The sequence below is a fragment of the Charadrius vociferus genome, unplaced genomic scaffold (genome assembly GCF_000708025.1).
Source record: "Charadrius vociferus isolate BGI_N301 unplaced genomic scaffold, ASM70802v2 scaffold324, whole genome shotgun sequence".
NCBI classification, from domain to species: domain Eukaryota; kingdom Metazoa; phylum Chordata; class Aves; order Charadriiformes; family Charadriidae; genus Charadrius; species Charadrius vociferus.
The window spans coordinates 2,692,437-2,712,584 of NW_009648041.1; the positions used below are offsets into that span (position 1 = coordinate 2,692,437).

Below are 20,148 nucleotides of genomic sequence, written 5' to 3' on the forward strand. Positions count from 1 at the left end.
AGACCTTTCTTACAGGAATATAGTGGGAGAGATATTGCACAGCATTTTAGTAGCACCTTCCTTTTTCCTCGTTGGTTTTGACCAGTGTTAAAACCACCTCTTTTCCTGAAAGCACTGGCAACATGCACAACCTGCATGAAAATCCCTTTGTGACTGATTTCAAAAGCCAATGCAGGTGCTTTTCTGTTATCACATACTCTGTGGTCCAACAAATTTCACAGATAATTGTGCAAGAAATATTGAGGCTGCCTCTGAAAGAGTTTAAAAAAGATTGAAGAGAAGGGAACAAAAAATTCAAGGATTATAAAAAAATGTGTGTCTGAGAGCATCATTAACCGTAACACAGTAAACTTCAGTATAGATGAACAAATTATGTGTTATTCAAAGGCCTCGAAGAACACATGGACATAACCACCTACTGACTATATAGAATGGTTCAATACCACTGTAAATGATATGGTACAAAGCACATTATTCACAGTATAAAAGTGACAGTATTAAAATTATAAATATCTTGTATTCCTACTACACTTGTATAACAATCATATGAAATATTAGAACTGAGAGAATATTATCAGAGCTTTTCTGTTAGTATTTACTCAGTAGCCCCACAGGCTCACTTGGCCTCTGTTCCCACCTCCTTCACTGGCTGTTTGTCCGGTTTACTGATATCCTGTGAGGAACGCGAGCAGCCGCTGCAAAGTCCAGTGGAAAGTAAAAGTGTGTATCCTTACAGGGAATGGGAAACCTCCTGCCAGGAAGATTTTCACATCCTTTCAACTAGAGTGTAGAAATGGTGGACACTCCCATGGCCAGTCAAGCATTCACGTTGTTTATACTGAGTGCTAAAATGAACTGCTTAAAAAACCCCTAAACAACAAACCAAAACAAAGAAAAAAAATAAATGAAGTGGCCACAAGACTGTTTTGCTAACAGAAGCAGCCAAAGAAAACTGCAATTAATGTGCAGACAAGCCATAAACAACAACGACAAAAAAGACCCAAGTGCATTAATCAATCCGCTGCTGCCACTTGCTCATTGTTGCTCTCCAGCTCACGCAGCCAGCTTTATTCATGCCGCAGAAGAAAATTCAGAAATGTGACACCAATTTTTGCATGACGATTAGGTTAATGAAGAATTAGAGGTGAACATTAATGTCCTGACCCAAATATGACAGTGTTGGTATCAGCTTTACATTTGATACTGTCACAACAAACTTATTTTGATGTTATGAAACCTCATGTGATGCCAAGATCTGGTAGGACTACCAAACCTGGACCAGTCCACAGCCATTTATTTGAAGAAAGTGCCTTGTGTTGTACAAAAGCAAAACCAAAACACAAATGGCCTTTGTGGCATCATTGTGAATGCAAATCCCTCAATAATATTTAAATATTTTGCGAATATACTGAGTACATCTAGAAAACGTTCAAACAGCAGTTTTAAAGGTATTTAACAGTCACATTTTTTCATCAGGGTTTCACTATGCACAGTGCATTCCATACTGAGAAGGAAGATGGGGCAGGAAAAGAAAGTTTTGAAGTAATGAACAAGATTAGGAACACCTCCACATTATGCATGAACAACAGAAGAAAACTTGGTCCTACTCAATGTGAAAGACGTACTGTGAATGGTGAAAAATTATTTAAATAAAGACAAATTTCTATTTAAAAAAAAAGAGAAATAGATGAGGATGAGGTTTTTTTCTTTTTCAGTTTAGTGTATTCTTTCCATTTTACGTGGAGTAACAGAAAACTAACTTAAGAAAAAAAAAACCCTAAAATTCTGGTTTCACAGAAGTGAATAGACTTTCTAAAGGATGTGGGCTTGACACCTGAGAAGACAATCATCATGTGCCCAAGAGGACTTGCTGTAAAGAAGCAGAGGACATTACTGGGAACACCTCTCTTTGATAACCACAGTTTCAAAAGAAGAAACTGGTAAATAAAGACAAAGGAATAAAACCTCCACCTACAGGAGAAATTGTACCAGCCGTGCCGGTACTGGCAAGGGGACAAATCCCAGCTATTTGTGCTGACACCCGAATGCCCTCATAAGCCCACAGAGCCTATTGCAGCAGGAGAAAAATTCATGGGCTTTTGAAATGAGGAAGACAGGCTGTTTGTAAGCGTAGTGGAGAGGGAAGGTGCGAATTCAGACACATGGCTAAGAAACCCTTGCAGAAATAACCTGCACGTCACACGCAAAGTGCCTGCAGTAACAGGAAAATGAAAGAGAGCAGGTCCATCAAAGTGTGAAGCCAGAGGGGTCTGCACGCTAGTCCGAGCTGCAAATTCAAGCCCCATACTGGCCCCGGCCGTCTCTGAGGTGTGTGAGCAGGACAGTAGATCAGGAGTTGCTCTGGTGCCTTCCGACAGCCGACGCACAGGCTGTGTCCAGCAGCTCTGCTGCGGAGTAGGTTAGAAACACTCTAAGCTCCACAGGTCCCTTGTGCTCTAGAGGCAGAGGGCTGGGGACTCCCTGGACATGCTCAGCACTGCTTTCCTCCCAAAAAAGCGACCTTCTCTAGCTGCTGTAACACAAATGAACTAAATCCATTTGGGACTTGCTCTGGAGAGGTATTTGGGCAAATGGAGAAAATAATAACAGCCGTGACAGAGAACTGAACAGACTGATGCCCATGGTATGTGCTATGGCCAAGGGACATGCAAGATAAATCATAGGGAGGGAAGGGAGCATTCAAACCATCCTTAAAAAAAAAAAAAAAAGACTTGGAACTAGTGAAGGGAATCATGAAAGTAAATCTGCAATAGAAGAGGCAAAAAAAACCCAGAAAATGGCCTCTCTGTTTCATGACAAGATTTGGCTTTTGTTTTGCTCTCACTGTTGCTACTACATAATTCATGAGTGATTTAGACAGGTTTTAGGACGGTGTCTACTGAATGAGTGGCAAGGAATAATTTATAACTTCAGAAGCTGCCGCAGACTGGCCTTACTATGCTTCTTTTAAGATGAGGCTCCAAAGAAAAAGTTTGCCGGACTTGGCAGGAAGCGATGCTTGGGAATATATGGCAACTTCCACCCTTCATGGTACCAACGACACACTCAGCCTGAACGTCAGCTCGTTCACCCTTCATGGTACCAACGACACACACTCAGCCTGAACGTCAGCTCGTTCAGGAGGAGGACTGCGCATGTGTGTCCTGTGTGCTACCCATGATGAGATCTCACAACCAGAGGACAAAAGGACCATTTATCACTCCTGATAATTATTAAAAAGGTTAAGCTGACTCCTACGTATAATTGTATTCTCTCTTAAACAGAAAACCAAGCTAGCTCTCCACAGTCCCACCCACGCAGCTCAGTTGTGTCCCGGAGCAAGGGCTGCTAGGAGTGGAAGGCAATGCCACCTCTCCTCTGTAACATGAACTCGAACTGTCAAGTCATCAGCCTTGAAGTGTTTTCTGATAAAATTGGACTGAGAATCACCAAAAGCTTGATTCTGATCCCACTAAGTCACAGTTTGGCCAATGGTATGAACAACGCTGAGGTTCATCCTGTTTGATACACACAACTAAATAGGCATCAGGTGGAGATGGCTTGAGGAAATAATCAACCACAGATGCTAACATAGGATCTCCCAGTCCTTGTCACCTCTCAAAGGTGCTCAGTCTGTTTGGCTGTGAGTATATTGCTGTACCTGAGCATCCATGGATTTTTAAATAATGGATCCAAGTCAGCTTTCTTAATGACAGATCATGGCTTGAAATCATATTCAGTATAAAACCCATTGTGAGATTAAACAGCCTTAATACTTTCTGTATGGTAGGTAAAGAAGGTAAAAAGTTGCAGATGACCTTTTGAAATGTCTTCATGTACAAAAGAAACAGCAAATCACAAATCTTTGTGTGAGTTAAAGTACTGACGTCAATGGGACTCCCATGGGAAGTTTTGGGAATTTTGCCTTAGCAAGAACAGAACCACTAAGTAGGTCAAAGTTTTGACTTGAAACAGGTCAGTATGTCAAAAGTCACAAAGCAAAGTCTGGGATAAAACAAAGGCCAAGGAAAATGCCCCTTCTATTAATTTTTACGAGGAGCATATTGGGCTTTTGAACTGTTCACCAGCCATCTACAAAAGAAGCTATGGGCTGACTACAACAAGTAAACTTGAAAGGGGAAGACGTTCCTTTGTAGTTCACGTTTGCTGGCTTTGAAGTCACTGTGAGTCTTACCAGTGACTTCAATGGGACTAGCTTTGCACTTTTATATTAGCCATTGTTTTATCCTTACGCCTTTCAAAATTCCAGACAATAACATTTCTTTTTATTGTAATCCTGACAGAGCAATTAGGCTCCATTCCACACCTGCACCCGACTTTTTTTTCGTAACACAGCATTCTTTGAGCTCCTCTTCTCTGGACAGAATTATGAGATCTGAATTAATGGTGTCCCTCTGCTCTATCCGGTGCCTCTGTTTTTCATGACCTGCTGAAGAACATGAGATTCTTCAAGGCTTGTACAGCTGATCTTTGGTTAAGACCAGCTGTAGGTTTCACTTACGGTTTTATGAGTGTGCTTAACAGAAAAAGAAAAGCTTCTTTTTATTGGGGTAATTAAGCAATAACAGAATGACAGAATGTGGATTAAAGTGTAATCATTCACAGGTGCATTCATAGCGTGTTTTTAGTCATGAAATTTAGTCATGAGTTCAGAAGCTGAACTGCACTCCCAGTGTAACAAGCTATGAATTACTGCCTCATAATTTAAAAATTTGAAAGCATTTTTGAAACAATAAAACATTTTCTTTCTGTCTTTACTATCTAAATCAGATACGTACAGACCACAAATACTTCCTGAGAAAACATGAGGTTCTCATCCCTCCAAGTCACCCCCAATCTCTCATCGTTTTAGTTGAATGTGCAAGCCTGTGTAGTAGTGCATTGCTCTATGCAGTCCACTGTGCCCACCAATACTCCTGTCTAGCTTTGGGCTACAACTGGACCAGCCCCTGCTCCCTTGCTAGTGCCTTTGTGACATGTGATGAGGAAAGGTACCCAGAAGAAACCATTTCTCCCAATGTTTGCTTGTACAGCAACCCCCTCTCGCTCACTTGGGGGGAAGCTGAATGCCAAACAACAGACCCAGAGAGGAAACATCGGATGCTTCCAAAACCTGCAGCCATGCCACCACCCCTGGAAGTCCAGCTACGGGAAGGATGAGGAGAGCCCAGTGCAGAGCCCACCTCAACTCTAGCCGAAATAACCCCTGGCTCTTCAAAGCACCTTTGGGCTGTGGGGTGGTATAAATAATGGCACCAGATGTGTACCATAAAGAGTAGTGAGGAATTTTTATGAGATATTCTCTTTCACAAAGCTGCTGCACAGAGGGATTCTGCAACACAGAGCAGATTGTTTGGGAAGGGTAACTAATGGGATTAGTATGACTTACTCCCCATTTTCTTATGCGATTTATATTATGCTAAGCACTTCCAAGCCGTGGCTTTCTCGCCGATTGCTCCATGGTTTCACCCTGCAGCAGTGGCAGCAGAGCCCCAGAGAGGAATACACCCTGTGGAGCTAGACCTGATATGAAACCCAGACACAAATAACATGCTGTTTTTCCTTCAAGAAAAAAATCCCCATGACAAGAAACAGCACCACTGATTTCAAAAGACAAAGATTTTTTCCTAGGTTTCTGTAATGTTTGTAACAGGACAAGACCACAGGATTCATTTATTTACCTTTTTTGCCACGGACTAAAATGGCTAATTCATTCAAAATGAATGGCTGTTGTCCTTTGAAATATTTATGATTCAAAATTAATGTGGCAACGGGGGGGGCGGGGGGGGGAAGAGGCTGTGAAGTGACGCAATTTTCTCCAGTTATTTATTAAGGGCTTGATCCTGCCACAGAACCTGTTATATTTATCTAAGTGCCTTTACTGTACACTCCTTTTTGTGAGTAAATCTTAAAGTGACCCATGTGCACGGAACCGTGCACTAAAGTACGAGGCAAGGTGGTGTAAATGAATGCTTACGCTTATAGTTTTTTCTGTTCCATTAAACAGAGAACACAACAAAATTCTGATGCGGAATCTATAGACGTCAAGCTATTTACTGGATGGTACACAAACAGAGACATATATACAGGAGGAGCTACTTGCCATCAACACAGGAAGGTCTGTTTCTTGTAGTCCCAGCCACTTTCCCAGGTAGACAGGAGCATTTTACTGTTTGTGATCTTTCCTCAATTCGATTCTTATTACAGCATCTGTGTGCTGCTATAACTTCACACGTTCCTCCTTCTGGCAAAAAAGAAAAAGAAAAAAAAAAAAGAAAAAAGAAAAAGAGAATATTGACACTCTGATTAGGAAGAGCAGCAGTGGCTAATCAAAGCACCCAGGCGTGCTCCTGTCTCTGTCCCTGCACAGCTTCTGTACAGGTGGGATTACAATGTCATTTCTCCCATTACGTGTGCTCCTGAATAAGCCAGGTGCTGCTATACTTCAATTTTAATAGGAAATGCAGATAAATGTGCCTCTATGGTAGATATAGCTTGCCTGTCTTACATTAGAAGATTCTCTGACATCAGCAGAATTTTTGGCCTAAAAAATAACTGTGTCAGGGTCTGGGCCTAAAGCAATTTAGGCAACATACTACAGTAAATGCACAACAACTCTTGGCTGATTTTATGCTTGTAATATTGGAGGCTTCTTCCCCCAAATATTCTCTCGTACAAAGACAGGGGCTAAGGGAATCCATCAAGAAACATGCTTTTTCTAGCTTTTTCTCCAAACATTTGATTCTATGCCAGTACTCAGCCCTTAGGGGATGACAAGCAGCCTCTCCAAACTACAGGATGATCCAATAGCACTTCCCTTTGCTACCCCGCTCCCTAAATTGGCAGTTTTAAGGCAGGTAACCTTCCCATTGTGTGCAAGACCACCAGGCTTAATTTGCCTTCTCCCTAATTGTTCTTTATGAACATTTGCAATAGTTTGATTAGGTGGAGAACACAAAGGAGTGATAGACAGATAGATGGTGGCTTAGGGTTTGTGAATATTTGGTGTTTCTGGCATGCACTATGCACAGAAATGAAGCGTCAAGTGTATTATTCCCATTCACCTTCGCAGTGCAGTGCAAGGAGAAGAGACGCGACAGTTGGGCTAACACACTGCCCAAATAATTTCTTGACTCCTCAGTTCAGATTGTATTTAGCTCATAATCACCAAGTATTTAATTGTGCCAGTCTGTTCCCCACAGATATTTGGCTACTTTATGAAATTGCGGCATAAATTTGGCAGGTTTTGTTTAAACTTGGTACAAAACATCGTGCACAGCCTACTAAAGAGCAGAGTGTGTAAGAAGGTTTGCTAAAAAAGCATTATTACTTTATGCCACTATGAAATGCTAACTGTAAGTTGCTTTTACTATAGCATAAAAAGCATTATTCCTGTCTTTGGCTTTCATTCTTCTTCTTGAAACAACTTTGGGAGCTTTTGAACATTAGATTAACCCTGCAGCCAGGTGGGAGAATAAGCAGTGTGGAGATGCTGACCCATGTCTGCCTGTGAACAAGGGATTTTGGAAGAGGTCTGGGAGTCCAGTGGCATCTCCCTGCTCAGGAGCGAGTCCTGTTGCCTGGTGACTCTACAAATGTGATATTTCTGTAGCGGAGCGCTGGGGTAGGCGGGCAGGGAGGAATCTCCCTTGACTATATGTTGTTAAGGTCATATGGTGGTGTGCCATCAGGTGTACCCACAGCATCAAGTGGTACAACAACTACCACTGAAGAGGGACTCTGCAAAGAGTGGAAATGTTTTATAATATTAAATTTTCAAACCACTGACCTACCAGGGTGAATCAGTAGACGAAAGCCTGTGAACGTCCATTAGGGTAAATGAGCTTAGGTTGCATGGTCATGGGGTTAAGCACTGATGAGTTTGCAAGCCTGAGACAAGACTAACACTGCAGTAAATATTTAACTCATCTGGAGAGAAATGCTGCTTCATGTATTAGTTATTGGGTGCATTTGGGCTGCTGACACAAGCTTTTTGAAAGCCAATAGGTGCCACAGAAGAGAGATCCCGACAATGCAGAAAGCCATCATCTGACAAACGGTCTTTTAAGTGTCTCTTAGGAGTAAGAGGAATTGTGACAATCAACTCAGCCCCAAATGCTTGTATTTTTCTATGAAGTAATTCTTCAGATATACTCCCTGTTCCCTCATCCAAATCATATTGAAAGCAAAGAAAATATTCTTATTGGTTTAATTTGTCTTATGGTCATGCCCTAAGAGAAGAGAGATTTGTGATTTTATTGATTGCAACCTAAACAATAAAGATAATGTATGCAGTAATAAGCATTTCTAATTTTAGACTACATAGACTGTGTAGTAAATATCTGGGAATAAGCTAAATGCTTAATTTTCTCTATTAATTTGCTATGTGACTACTAATAACCACATGAGCTAGTCTTGCTTATTTGGTTATCCATTCAAAATAATGGGTTGTGGTGGATGAGCTTTATAACATCTTTAATTGTTATGTGGAAGCTCAAGTTGCTGCAGCAAGAAAGTATTTAACTCAAAGTGTATAGTTTTTTAGGAGTGGCAAAGCACAAGGAAACTATAAAAGCAATGAAAAAACACTTTTTTTTTACCATTAGACAGTTAAGTACATTAATTGGAACTTTTATCTGTATGGACTATAACTGTAATGCAAATAATAGTAATAACAATAACAAAAAGACTCTTCCCAGTGCTGAAAAAGAAGAAAAAAATCCATCTCACATGGAGAAAGTTACACACGTTACACACCCTGTTTTTCTGGAAAATTTCTTATATGGGATCAGATTTTTCCATTAAAGCACTTTTAGCCTATGAATGTTTAGTGGATAGCATTGCATGCAATGCGTTTTGCTGGTATATATTTTACCAACCACGCATATACATGCTTTTTAAAAGCCATATACAAAATGGGAATAGATAGAGGTACCCAGATAAATACTAATGGACACATTGAGATGAGGAAAAAACCTCAAGGAAAAAGCACGCTCCTGATTACCTTATTCATGGAAATGTATATATACCACAACTATACTCTGTGTGTGTGTGTTTCAACTTAAATCTTTATTTCAGCTGTACAAAGGAGGAAACAAGTCAGAGCAGGGAGAGAAACATGAATCAGTCTTCAGTTTCCATTGAAAAAAAAATTAACACATTCAGATGTATATGTGAAGTACCTTGTTATTCTGTGATTCTTAATTTTCTTAATTTTTATTTACAACTTCTTTTTTGGGGGGGAGGAGGCGGAGTGCGAGGGACAGTGCCAAGAAATGCTTTAATACCAATATCTGAGGATGGCTGGTCCTGAACCAGTGATTTTTTTCTCAGTGGTTCTTTTAGATTATGGGAAGACCTGGCAAGATGTTAACAGTGCTGGGAGTCCTGAAAAAATGTGAATTATCGACCTCATAGGCTGTGAGTGCCGTGAAAGTTTAAATCCCTGTCACAAAGAACAGAAATGTCTTTTTTTTTTTTAAATTTTATGGTCGACTGAGCTAAGGTAGCTTCTGGCTTTGTTTCCACAATAACAGCCTCATCCAACTCATTGAAGTCAATAGCGGATTTGCCATTGATCTCAAAAGGAGAGGGAAGGGCCCTAAAATCCTCTAAGTGTCTTCTGAATGTTTTGTCGACAGTTACATTTCAGGTAGTGGCTGTTATATCCACCACCTGGTAAGAAAGATAGCTTACGTTTTTTTTTAATTCCCTCCTGCCCCAAGAAAATAAGAAAAAAGATTAGAAATAGGAACTTGCAAATGAGGAATAGCTTTGCTTTTTCTTCAAGAAGCTCCAGAGATGAATGGAAATGTCCTAACATGACTTACATCCTCTTCACACCAAACTTGGTAGTAAGAACAGCTGACTCTTCCTGAGCTGACTCTTCAGTTCACAGGATGCCCTGAACTTTTCACGAAGGAAATGTGATGCCTGCCCAAAGCAAGAGGGACAGAATTGGCTGCTGGGAAGGATTCTGGGCTGTTGAAGATGGCAACTATCTGTGGCATTATGACTCTCCTCATATTTCCCAGCCTTCTGGGAGTCTTTGTTCTGCACAGGCCTAAAATACCAAACTGTAGAAATCGTACATCATTCTTACTGTAAAAGAGTGAAAACTGTTTGTTACTCCTGCAAATGGTTTAATTCTAATTGGAGGACACTAAACTCCTGAAAACATATTCATTTTTGTCTCTGTTATAAAGCCACCTTGAGTTTACACATCGCAGAGTGAAATATTTTATCATAAGTATGAGCCTACTGTGGGCAGCTGTGACTTAAAATATCTAATCAACTATAGGGTCTGAGTGTGTGCCTGCCAGAAGCTGAAAAGCCATCTTCTAGTCACCTCTGGTTTTTATATCTGTAGCTGAGAGGTAATAATAAAAGCATATTTTGCACTCCAAAATTATAACTCGCCTCTGTGTTCTAGCCAAGCCTGAACTTATCAATAAACAAACATAAAAAAGGCAAACAGCAGTACTGATTTGTGTTATACATTGTGGAAATCATTAACTATGACTCAGGTAGCAAAACTTATACGTTCTCTCTTTGACAGTGATGACAATTTAATAGTATTTGACTCTGCTGAGTTACATGGAGCATCCTGCAGCAATGAGAGAGGTTGTTTATCAAAATGATAAACATGTTTTCATTTCCTCCTTGGCTGCATGTATGTGATCAGAAGTCTAAGGCCATCAAGAATTCACTTATTCTGGCCACCAGGCAGACATTAAGCTATTCAGGACCATCTGTGCTTGAAATGAGTTCCACTTAATGGACCTTCCTAGGGCAGGTCAGTCATAATGAATGCATGTGTGCATGAATGCATGAGCAAAGCACCGCTTAGGTGAGACTTCTTGGGTTGTTTGGCGGAGGCACAGCCGGTTGATAGATAAGATATGCCTTTCTTTTGGGGTCAAACGCCCAGTGATTTTAGAATTCAGATCCTCTGTTGCATTTGCTTCTCTCTCATTGTCAATGCACCACACAACCTAATCCGGTTGAAGGTTGTTGTAAGAACTTGTTCATGTTACTTGCAAGAAATAGTGATACCCAAACAACTTTATAGGCTTTGTTGCTCAAATTTCTGCCCTCTGTTACACCATAAGCAGCCCGCCATGGGAATACGGGCAAAGGAAATCTTATGGACCAATTCTATCAACATTTCCAGAGAGTCCATTAGAACTCTTACTGGTTTTCCTGGCAGTGTTTATTTATAGGGCCTCAGCTAGACAGCCTATGTTCCAGTGTTGTCATCCTGTTTGGGTTCATATACCCAGTGATGTTATTCTGATAAATGCTTAAGTATGTGCAGCTGTTGCTAGACCCGGGAGATCACAGAAAACTTTAAAGAGAATTGAAGTTCTTAAGACTTCAAGCAAATGTTTAACAACATGACTGTAAAAAAATTCTTCAGACGCTTGACGACATTCTGAAAAAGTACCTACAGAAACTAATGGGTAAAAAAATGTACACCCTTGCCACCTCATGTCTTTATATAAACATCCTAGAGAAAGAAAAGGCAACCCTGTGATAGCCATTTTTACATTTGCTAAAAAGAATTCAGATTTGGGGGCTGCAGTTCGAAGAGTTTGCAGTTTGAATAAGCTTTGGAAACTTCCCAGGTGTAATTAATACATTCATAAGCTTTAATCAAAATGTTTATGCCAGCTAATGTGCCAGAACTACAGACTACGCTGCACTCAGGGGAAAATACTATACTTTACTTTAAGAAATAATAAGCCACTACTATGTTACTTAAAAAATAACATTTTTGCTTCTGACGGGAATATGTAACAGATGGAAAAACAAAGTCCCATGCTACTCCACGAGCCACTTCATAAGTGAACAAATAAAAGACTCCTCGCAGCCACAGTGCAATTACACTCCAATTTTTGTTTTACATGTAATTCTCTGACATTCTGTATCTGCTCCAGAAGGAAAAGGATCAAGCCTACAGGAGGCATTTCTGCACACAGAGGAGTGTGCATTTCTGCGCATGGAGAGCGACAACAACTGCAGAGCAATCAGGAGTCAGGGCTTAGGGCGTTTACTCATTTTTATGAGGTTGATGCTAATGGCACCCCAGTTGCCAGAGGGCCATCAGTTCCAACGAAGTTACAAAACTGCTGAATTTGGCCCATGAACTTTGAGTAGCACAAAGGTACTACCGAAAAATGGAACCGAGAATAAAAAGTTAGCATTGAGTAATAGCTAATTCTTTATCATTGTGATAACTGATACAAATAGATTCATGGGCTACTCATTATATATGGAGTTAAAAAGATTGTGGGAATTTGTAATGAACCGCATGTGTTCTTCAAGCCTCCTGGTTATATACCAGATTTTTTTGCCCAGTGGATCAGAATAGACCGCAGTGGTCTGTTTCCTAAATTTATATTTATATTTTCATTAATATTCAGTGTTTTCATTGTTCATTATGTGGGATATATATTATTTTCAGTTTGGGAAGGCTCTATGCAACTGCAGCAACATAAGCGATTCCCGCTGTGGGTCATTAAGTTTTAGGTTGGGATATTATTTTCTCAAATGTTGTTGCTATGAAAGGGTTCTGGAGACATCAGGGTATCTCCTCTAAAGAAAATGCTTTTTGTTTACAAAAGACCAGAACAAGTAGCTCCATGAGGAGTGTGGCAGGTGAAATTTCCCGTGGATTTGCATCTTGCATTTCAAACTCATACTGAAGCTTCTTCTGATGCCCAGGTCACTTAAAAGAGTACTCGTGGAGCTCACAGCTCAGCCAGGAGCCCCCGGGACTCTGTCCTGGTGAGTGGTGCAACATTCCTGTTCGGTTCAGGCCCCGATTCCTGTATACACTGATACAACGACCCTATTTCTAGTAAGACCAGAAATGTTACTGTCTTGGTTCATGTTGACCCATTGCAGACACAGTCAGAGTCTGGAGAAGAACTGCTGGACAAAGCAGTTCAGCTACAGATGGAAATTAATTTCACACTAAGCCAAAGTTTTGATAGATTCTCAAGTCAGAATTCAAAAGCTGAGGGGCAACGTGCATTCAGCACAGGCATCTCTGGTTATTTATGGTGCTATAAGCTAATTTTCTAAGACCAGTTTCGACAGAAAAGGCCATTTCCACGAAATCAAACTTTTTTACAAAAATCCATAACAAGAGAATTTCTAGAGGAAAACAATATCTTTAAAATATTTTGTTCAGCAGAATGCTAATATTTCATTTGAGTACTAACTTTTTTTTTCCATTTGTATTTTATTTCCCATTCAGTATAATAGGGGAAGCAGGGATATGCAAAGCTCTAATTAGCACATGGATTTGTAGTCTTTTACAACTTTCTACTAATGCTCCCTACCATCAGCCACAGGAGGCTTTTTATCTGAGAGATTTACAGATTCTTATACTTACACACAGAATAGACTCTGATCCTCAAGAACTGGTTTATTCGCAGAAATTAAAAATAAGTATTTTTTGTAAAGGGGAAATGGCACGGATTCTACTCTTGAATTCACAAAGAAAACCCAGAGCATGCCAGTGTATGAGATGTGGGTGGATCTAGGGCAGGCTTATGGATTTCCATATCAAACCAATATACACACTAGAGAATAGGCCTTTCTACTAAAGAGCCTTGCAAATTGATCTCCTGAGAAATTTGCACAGGACCTTATTCTTATGCATATTTAAAAAAAAAAAAAATCTCTTAAAGATGAATCAAAGGAAAAATGGTACCCAGAAAAACAAGCCAGTCTTCTAGCAACTACTGCCTCTGGCACATCGCATCTCAAATGGCAGCACAACAACCAGCTCGGCTGAGGTATTCAAGAGGACAACAGGGCAGGAGCGGCCGGGGAGGAATGCTGATGAGGAGTTTGCTTCTAGCTGTTATTGAAGCAGAGTTACGGGTAGTTTTAATTATGATTTCGCATGCACGTGTACAGTATACACAAACACAAAAACGACAGAGTTGATGAGAAAATCCCACCTGGGGTGTGTGTGTGCTGTCCCTGACAGACAGCAGAGCCCGAGCCATCAGGCAGAGCTGCCTGCAGAGGACCATACACATACCCCGCACGTTTGATTGCTTTTTTGTCACAGGCAGTATTGAAAGTGAATTGTAATAGGGACTATTAGCATTCTTGTATTGATGAACTACAAAAAGCAGATATGTAACCCATGAGGCAGCCAAGAATCCAATGTTCTCTTAGTGGGGATCTTCAGTCTTTTAATGAGATTTTTTTTACTTCAAAGGGAGATCAGCTTACAGTAACTTTCAGAAATGGAGGTTAGAAATTAGAAGTTTTAGTGGGTTTTACAGCTCTGGAATGCCATTAAGAGATGTATGTGAAGAGGCAGGACTTTGAAAATTCAGAAAGAGAAGAACATTAATTTTGAGAAATAAGTTCCATATCAAACAGTAATAGGCATCGACTCCAAATTTCATTGACTTTCAGTGAGATATGACAGTCCTAAAGGTCTATATGACTTGTAAATGGGATTCCTTGGTCTAAATGATGTAGAACTAGTGAGGCTGAGCGTAAAATCTAGAAGTATCGTCAAAAAAATCTTGCCCTTAGTCACTTGGGTGGTTTGGAAAATTTAATATTTGATTTTTCAGAGAGGATAAAAAAAAACAGTTTGAGCAAAATAGGTGTAATATGCCTGCACTGAAACAGTGCTCCTCCTATAACTTAAACTGCAGGCAGCAGTATAAAACGAGAGATTAAAAAGACCTGCTATGCTATTCTGATCATTGCTTTGCAGCTGCACAATTCTTTCCCAGAATAAATTTTCTAGGTAACAAAGCTGTGGAGAAATGAACATTTCTGCCGCTGAACAGAAATGCACATTTCCAATACTGGCACCTCTAGTTCCTTACCAGACTGAGGATGAAAATCCAATGTGGAATTAGGCCTGAAAATATCCTAACAACAAAATGTGGGTGAACTACAGAATATTGTTCTCAGGGCCTCGAAATGTTGTTCTTCTAAATGCTGCCAGCAAAAGGCATCCAAGGAATGGATGTTAAGTTAAACGACCCTTACAAAAGGCACATAAAGAAAGAAAGATAGGATAACTCTCTTTTCAGATGGAATAATTAAACTGATAAGAAATATGTGATTTAGGCACAGCTGCTGATGAGAAATGAATATCGAAGCGTGCATGAGAAGTAGTTACTAAGAAAGGATTTAGAAATTATTCTATGTCAACCATGCGAGCACTGTTTGGTCCTGCCAGTCTCGCTCTTGCCCAACAGGCTTTCCCCCAGCACCTTGATGTTTCCAGATCTCTCAAGCTGTCTAATCCTTTTATTAAATGCCTTTATCCTCAGCCTGCTCTCCAAATTGGGAAACTTTATTACTTTTCCCATCGACCTCAAAACAGACCCAAAATTGCTTATTAGACTCATAACATAACCTTTATTGTTTCATATGATACACTAAAATCTCACACTTTTAGGATTTCTGTTAAATATTCATAAATAAGTCTACTGATTACAAAGAAGATCAGCAATAACCAACTTAACAGTCCAGGCTTTCAGTTGAGACAAAATGATGGAAAAGCAGAACTGTGCTGTTCTATACAGTTTGTCTTTTGATGCGATTGCTGCAGATAAATTCATCCCCAGATAATTTTATCCACTGAGGTGATTAGCCTATGAAGAGTCTGTGATGTGTTTACCGAGCAGAGTAACATAGTTTATGGTAATACTCTTGTCATGCTTTATAAATGTGTGAGGAGGTTTTTATGAAGTAGTTAGATAAGGGGTGGTGAAAGTAATGTGATCCATAAAGAATGTAGAGTGATGAAGAGCTAGGATTGCAGAGATACTATAGACAGACTGATATAGAGAATTATATCCAGTGCAGAAGCCGCATTAATCTTCCGAAGAATGGCAATAAATAAAATAACAAGGAGGAACGGGACTAAAAGAATTTGGCCGATGCATAAAACTGAGATGTTAGGGTAGGATCAAAGTGAAGATGTTTTGGATGGGATCTCTTACAGATGCGATGTCTTGCTATAGTGGCAGTAACATTTCCGACAGTGGGGTTTCACCACGTGTTACAAAATCCATGAAATGGAAAACACAGGACCATGAGTTACAGCATATATAATGAAAATGTCACTGTACAGGTGCTGTGTGCCACAAGCAGCAGCAGTAAATTCTATACTCTGCTGCAGCTAAGCAATGTCAAGCAATCATTTCTCAGTCATTTTTCAGTGGACAAGCGTGCACGTTATCCCACCCCATATATTCCTGGAGTCACTCACACCATGACCACCTGCAGCTGCTCCTACATTTGAGTAGAAAATTATACCTTTGCCAGCAACTGACTGTACAATGGTACAGAAGGACAGAGGATGGAACCAAAGGAACACAAGCAATCAGGCATTTTTGCATGGAAAGCATTTCACACTGCATACATTACCCATAGCAGAAGAACCTGGTAGTCTCCAGCCTAAGGAATTTATAGCACACTCATTACTGAACTTTATTTAGCTTCACGCACAGTCAAACACTTCAGGAAATGTTACAGACTGGATATGTGAACGGCAATATTTTAATTTTCAGGCTACTATACTGTGGTTATAAATTAACGAGTTAAAAAAATTCTCCCTCAAAATAAACTGTTTCATCCAGACCCAAGCATGACCAAGCTGTTTTACTACTGGTCAGGACCAAACTACGTCTGAGGAAGAGGGAGGGAAGCAGAGGATGACGTGGGATTCAGACCTCACGCTTCTCAAAAATTAACACTTCATTGCGGCCACTCCTATGGGAAGCCTTAGAGGAATGGTGGTTGCCTCCTCCTCACCAACATTTTAAGGGAGAGGACAATGGCAATATTTTATTTCATGATAACTTTTGGTTCCTCTTATTTTCTTCTTTTTGTTTTGTTTCGGTGACATTCATCTCAAACAAAACATGTCTGACTGATTTTCTCTTTTTCCAAACTACCTTAAGCACTCCTAAGACCTCCTTTCTCCTACATTTTCCCACAGTCACTATCCTGAGCTGCCTTTTTTTTTTATTTTACAAGTCTCCATGTTTTGATGTCCCTCTCCTCCCTGTTTCTGTTGATGAGCAATATTTTATTTCCTGTCACCTTGATTTGCTCTGTCTTTCCGCTCCAGCTCTCAGCATACAATTCTAACCATGATTTATTCTGGTTCCCCTCTCTCTCTCTATTTTTACCTTTTTTGTAACTGCATTGAATGTTTCTGTCTTTGACAATTTCTTTCTCGTCTCTCTTGAAGCTCCTGGTGAACAACACAATGCAGTACTACCTCCTAATAATTGATCATCTGGCTCCTGCTCAGATTTGTACTGCTTCTTTGAATACATGTGCAATTCAGTTCACTCTGTGCCCTTATAATATGAATAAAAAGGACTGCATACTTGAGTGGAAATACATGAAGTCTAGTGAGCAAATAATTTCCTACTTTGAAAGCAACGTGTGATACATTACAGCACTGGCTTGAAATTCATATTAATTTATTTTTTATTAGTTAAACAGTAGCAGTGTGCTGGGAGCTCTGTAGTTAGCAAAACCAAACAGGCCAGGCAGAAAATACATTTATTTTTCTCTCTCCTGTTTACCCTTGGTAAGGATCAGTCTTTATCCAAATACTATCTCTGAGAATTTGGAGTAGGCTTTTTAACATTAAAGTTGCTTTTTAAACAGATTTTTTTTAGTTGACACTTCATTGGCAAACATCAATAAATTTCAATTCAAGATGAAATCCCTATGTCTCAGCAGGGGGTTATAATTCATGTAACTCAACTACTTTTAGCTAATGATTTCCAGTTTCTTTCCTGTATAGTACTACAGCCAAGAAATGCTATGACGTACTCATACCTTTATCAAAAAGCAATATCTTGAAAGCTGAAGTCCATAAAGAGAAGGAAATTGGAAATTACTTGCACTATGTCTCTTAGGATCACAAAGCAGCCATTTTACATTAAAAAAACAAATCAACTTTTAGTCCAAAATAAACCAAACAATATATTTCAAGGCAATCATGCAAAAAAAAAAAAAAATTTAAATATATGCAGGTGTCCTTATGCATGGACTGCAACTTCCCAAGGAAAAGCAGCTAGTCTAACGTGCTGCAGACGCTGTGCCAATTGCCACACCACATGCACAGGGTTCTCCTTCCCTCAATTCTTCTTAGTCTATTCCTGATACATGTCCAGCTTTCTCAGCTTTCGAGCTAGTTGGAAAAACATTATTTAATTCAACCCTAAATATTTTGCTTTGGATAACTAAGGTTTAGTTCCCATCCTCACGGCGTTCATGTGCATCTAGGGTGCGACCCATCAGAGACATTACCCTTGTGCCCTGAACCATCAGTTCAGCTACCTGAATTTCCAATCTTGAAAGTTTTGGATAAGTTTGGATCTCAACTGGGCTCTCATTACAAATAAAAAAATGAGAAATGTCTGCAAGCTAGAAATAGGGCATCTCTGCCAACTCTTTCTAATAGAGCATTGGAAATTAGAAGCAGAAGAGGTCATCTTGCCCAGTCCTTTCCCAGTATCAAAATGTTTCCCTCTGCACACTCATGAGCATCTTGCTCAATTTATTTTCACATTATTTAAGCAATTGGGCTTCTGCTGGTGCAACAGGGGATCCTTTGAAGATACCATTTTAGCATTTAATGGGATCTACCATTGGGCTGAACAGCAAAAAAACGTTCTGTGTTTTCTTTTGCTCAGTTTTCCTCATTAACGCTAATTGTAATGTTATGACCAACTGAACACAACTAGTCCCTCTTCTATGTTTACAGATGTCAGATACGTTTTAGATGGTCATCACATCCCCCATCATCATTATCGCCACTTAGCCAAGCTGTGCATTTGCTGCTTCTCTTCATCTTTCTTCATAAGCCTGCTTCCATCACCTTAATTATGTCTATAGCTCTTTTCTGCATCATTGACATCATTGGTACTGATGTTTTTAAGCTTCCACTATATAACAATAACATTATTATTAACAGTGATAGAAATTCTGTGCTCTTAAGTTGATGACTATAATTATCTCAATTTAAGGGAGGAAATCTGCCCTATTTTCCCAACCCAGCATTTATCTCTAGTCTGCTCTTCAGTATTGATAACCAAAACATAGACAACCAACGCGAGTTACTCAAGTTTCAAAAATATTTGAGCATCAGTGTATAAACTACCAGATACACAGGCATTTATCTATTACCGCTTGGGCACATAGGCACTATGGAGATAGGCAAGGAATGAAAAACAAGAGCTAGATAGAAACAGAGACAGATGCTATGTAATAGAAAATCTAGCCAACAGTCTGAATGTGGACGAGGAATGCCGTATCTAATTGAAATGGCGCTCTGTGCTTTCCAGCAGCGTTCTCAACAAGGGGAGAGACTATTACCTCCTGCTCTTTGAGAAAATGCCATCATTTCCTATTTTTTTTCATTCCCACTGTAGCAGCTAGCAATTTTCCAGCATTAATACTTGAATACTTCTTTTCCCCAGATATATTAGTTGATATTTTTCTAGTTCCACTCACGCTATTTCCTGGGCCTACAAATTTTTCTGATCCTTTTTATTATGAGTCTTGGACTTTGGTGACATCTGTCATAACACATATTTTAACATCACTGCTAAATACGCAGAGGCCCCATTTCCTATGAGCCACAACCTGGATAGAGCAGTCACCAGATATTTATTTTAAAACTTGAAATTGGTGATGAAAGCGATTTTTTGCTTGGCAGAAGACTAAACTAACGCTTGCAATGCCTCTATGGCCCAAAATGGAGTAAGGGGAAGAGTTTTAAGCCCAACCTGCTACGATATCCAGCGCTGCAAAGATGTGGGTTTCCCCCTTTTCCCAAAAGGAGTCTTCTCCTTACCGCTGTCAAACCACACACTAGCAAACAGGGAATTTAACCCTGCAACCAGGGAAACTACTGACTGTGGCCAGGGAAACTACTGACTTTCCACCGAACAAACAAAAATGTAATATCAGAAATACCTTTAAGGCAGGCTTGCTTGACAAACAGGTGTTCTCTCTGTAAGACAGTTTTCTTATTGATCTGTGCTAACATCTTGCAGAAGTGAACAATCTCATTGCCATGTCAAAGGCTAACCATCTGTGAAC

At 39.8% G+C, this 20,148-nt stretch overlaps 1 protein-coding gene across 1 annotated transcript in view; it reads right to left on the minus strand.

Moving 5' to 3' along the window:
• FAM19A1 (family with sequence similarity 19 (chemokine (C-C motif)-like), member A1) overlaps positions 1–20,148 on the minus strand; it is a 230,833-nt gene that overhangs the window by 40,744 nt on the left and 169,941 nt on the right. The window contains exon 3 of the mRNA XM_009883595.1: positions 6,125–6,265. Within this exon, the coding sequence (XP_009881897.1) occupies positions 6,125–6,265 (141 nt within the window). The remainder of the gene's footprint in view (positions 1–6,124; positions 6,266–20,148) is intronic.